Consider the following 3,746-nt stretch of genomic DNA (forward strand, 5'->3'; position numbering starts at 1 on the left):
TTAATCACAGCTTCTGTTGAATTGCTACCTAAACACAACATATACATATGTATACACATGTGTATACTGCATGAATTTCCTTGTAAAGGATTAAGTCTATTTTTGAACTACACTTTAAATCCCAAATCTCATTCGACTCATTAGACTTTACCCTGTCTTTGAGATCATTATTAAAGATCATATAAAAAATAATTATATACATACACGTTTATTACAAACAGTATGGATTGGATATATGAATTAATACCACATCATTAAATATCACATAATTGTCCTTAAATCGCCTACAATTTCAATTTGTGTACCTCAGGGAGAAAAACACGGAACTCCCCCTTTAAATGGGTCATACCACTATTTTCAGAAGGGGGATTGTCATTATAATTTCTAAAAATATATGTGTTTCATTGCTTGTACTCAGCAGATGAAGTACACCGAAGGGTACTTTCAAAGGAGTACATTGATGTAAAATGGAAAGTATAAAGATTATTGAACAATTATAACTATTTGTGGAGTTTTTATGAACACGAAACCCATATTATTAACACTTAGCCGGTGCATTCAACGGCTTCCCTACCCAGAATTAGTGGTAGCATGCCAGAAACGACGGACATGGACGACTACGTTAAAGCGTGAAGACAGTTAAACATATTTTTCAGCTAAATTGTGAAATATGTCAGACATGGCTTGGACTGCGCAAGGTAATACTTTCCGCGACGGCCTCGAAACTGAAGCTAAACAGCTCCAGACCACGGCAACAACGCAATACTGTGTGAAGTTGCAGCAGTGGATGTGGCAGTATTACTGGGGGAGCGCGCAGTGGCAGAGCTGGGTGGCGCTGTCAGCCTCTCCTTTCCCCGCGTCCTGTGCTTTCCCTGCCCCGGGTACGAGCGCCCAGGCAGCGGCAGCAGCAGCAGCAGCGGCAGCTTCGACCCCCGGCAGCGGGCAGCAGGCTTTAGACACGCGGACCTGGTACCCGTATCCCCTCAATTTCCCTGCGCCCCCTATTCTGGGCGGTGGCCAACCCGAGCCGAGCCCAGGAGCGACCCCGACCCCGGCCAGTGACGCCCGAGCGGCCCAGCAGCAGAACGGGAACCCGGCGCAGGCAGGTAAGGCTCGGTTTGTCTGTCAATACCTTCAGACGTGTGTGTGTAAGCTGTCAGGAGGTCTGGCACAGGCCTAAGTATGGGGCCTTTGGAAAAAACAGCTTATATACTTAGTGTGTGGGTTCTGTCCAGTAGCTGTGTTACATCACACACAGCTGATTCTGATCATTTTCAATGGACCTTTCGCCTGCATCATGTGGGTAATATTCCCCAGATTCAGTCTGATCAGGCATGCTGGGTGCACCTGTCTGCTCATCTGCTTGTCAGGGCGGGAGTACGTCATCCCCTCTCCTCTGCAGAGGTTCCTTGCTGAGACTGTGGACTTCTTCATCCTGTTCTGTGTGAAGGCCACCATCGTGCTGTGGATCATGCATCTAAGTGGGATGAAGTGAGTCAAACTTTTTCTTCCAGCTCCAGGGGCGTCAGAAACTCTTCCATTTTAGGCAGCGGCTCCATAAATCGAGCCAAATGTTGTAGTTTGATTTTCTTCATGCTTGCAAGCGCCCTGCTATTGACAGGTCAGGACTGATGAGCTTAATCTTACTGGGTGTTAAGCAAGAATATTGTTTTGCCTCAGCAGCAGCAGTTATTGCTATTTACTTGACAGATGATGCCAATTTTGAAAATAGGAAACTTGCAACATCAACAAGTTTGTGTTATTGCCGCAATGTGTAATTGCTTCATCATTATTCCCAAAATCAGTCTTCATGCAGGCCTTGTGTCTCCTTCTCCCCAAAGGGATATTGCCAAATTTATTACCCACTTCATCGTGGAGGAGATAGACGAGAACACGTCCATGGAGGACCTGCAGAAGATGATGGCTGTAGCTTTGGTCTACAGGGTGCTAGTTTGTGCCTATGAGGTGGGTGATGTGTCACACGTTGTTATGGTTACGGGAAGACTGAAGAGATAATATAACACACCTGACTGGGCAGTATGGAGAATCATATCAATCAGAAGACATTCATGTGATAGACAGTGTGTTTAGGTATGGAGAAGTGTCCAGATATAGTCCTCGATGTTTATAAAGTTATAATGTTGATGCAAAGTCGAATAAGAACCCGGTCCCTGTCTGTCCACAGTGGTTCTGCAGGGGTTTGTTTGTTAAAGGGCATCGTCGCTGCTCACACACAACAGAGTTTCCCCTACAGAGGACAGTGATGCAACGTTTACATCATAGTTGCCTAATCTGAAGTCAAGTGCAAGGTTAGTCTAGTTCGACTTCCACGTCGGCGTGTTCTCCCAAAAGGGAATCGGCACACAGGGACACACAGGCGCCGCTGCTTTGCACCACACAGCTTCTTCTTTCCTTTATAATGGGATTTTTACCATTTAAATAAATTTCTTACCTTTTCACTCATGTGTGTGGGGGTGTGTGGCGTCGTTAAAATTGCTGCCATTAACCGCTGTATAAGAGGTTTTATGAGCTCGGTCAGGATCCTTAATTAGACCCACAGGGATTTGGTCTCAGCTGCCCACTTCTCAGTTTTCTGCTTTTCCTCTTATCCGCTGCTATGTAGTGCAAAAAAATCTCTTAATGTGCCAAAATCTTACACTTCACAAGTTAAAGCCACCGCAGCAGCAGTTTGTGCATAAATATAATTGGAAAAACAAGTTAATTAAAATGTTCACAATGTACCTATTTATCAGTGTTGCCAGATTGAGGCCCAAAATAAGCAACTTCAGTGTAGAAACAAGGAAAACACAACCTGCCACTGTCAATATTTATAAGGGGAATTAATGAGAGAATAAAGATAATATCTGGTCTGCACTGAAGGACAGAAGCATAAAATGAAAATCTCAAATGGTTTCCTCTGCCCTCTGCTTTCCCTCAGTGCTTCATTCATTCCTGTCTTTTCAGATCGTGTGTATCTGGGGAGCAGGCGGCGCTACTCCGGGGAAGTTCCTGCTCGGGCTGCGCGTGGTGACGTGCGACACGTCCACTCTGGTCCGACCCAACCGGGTCCTGGTCGTCCCGGCGTCAAACGTCTCCCTCTCTGCGTGAGTGATCTCCTTCTTCATCAGAGGATATTTCTAATAGGAAAAACTTTCCGACGTGAGCGCTCATTTTGTCTCTCCTGTCTCGTTCCTTCACAGCTCAACAGTGCGAGCGTTGAATAAGAACTTCTCCATCGCCTTCCTCTTCCCCGTCTTCATCACCCTCCTCTTCTTCCAGCACAACAGGACGGTGTACGACATCGTGGCGGGGACCATCGTGGTCCAGCGCAGAGGGGCTAGATAGCAGACGGCAGGCTGATGTCGACATGTCCTGTACCCTGCGTATCCTGAAACAAAACTTAAATCAATCTGGAAGTAAGGATGCAAGAGTGCAACGCATTCCTTCACTAACGGAACACACGTGGACTCAGATTGCACTTTAAAATGGGATGCATACAGCTGAAGGGCTAGTAGAACGCATGGAATGAAAAGATCTGGGGGTTTTGACAACAAAACCAACAAAATAAGCCATCAGGAAACTCTGAAGTATTTTCATTTTGGCTGTCAAAATACTTCACCAAGATGGAAAAGGTGCTGTCCAATGTGATCTCTACAACCCAAGACTCCTTCATTTAAGATGTGAACCTTCATATACAGTATATGTTCCCTTATATTTTATGTTATTTAATAAAATAAAGATGAAAA

The 3,746-nt window shown here is 45.2% G+C and overlaps 1 protein-coding gene across 1 annotated transcript; it reads left to right on the top strand.

Moving 5' to 3' along the window:
* The first annotated feature begins 584 nt into the window (after nt 1-584).
* fam8a1a (family with sequence similarity 8 member A1a) lies at nt 585-3,746 on the top strand. Its single transcript, XM_076149718.1, has 5 exons — nt 585-1,106; nt 1,371-1,491; nt 1,842-1,965; nt 2,965-3,104; nt 3,201-3,746. Exons 1-5 carry the CDS (start codon nt 671-673, stop codon nt 3,343-3,345), a joined length of 966 nt encoding a protein of 321 aa, XP_076005833.1. The 5' UTR covers nt 585-670; the 3' UTR covers nt 3,346-3,746.

This window comes from Genypterus blacodes, unplaced genomic scaffold, assembly GCF_046128005.1.
Source record: "Genypterus blacodes isolate CSIRO-AG114 ecotype Tasmania unplaced genomic scaffold, CSIRO-AGI_Gbla_v1 ptg000048l_1, whole genome shotgun sequence".
NCBI lineage: Eukaryota > Metazoa > Chordata > Actinopteri > Ophidiiformes > Ophidiidae > Genypterus > Genypterus blacodes.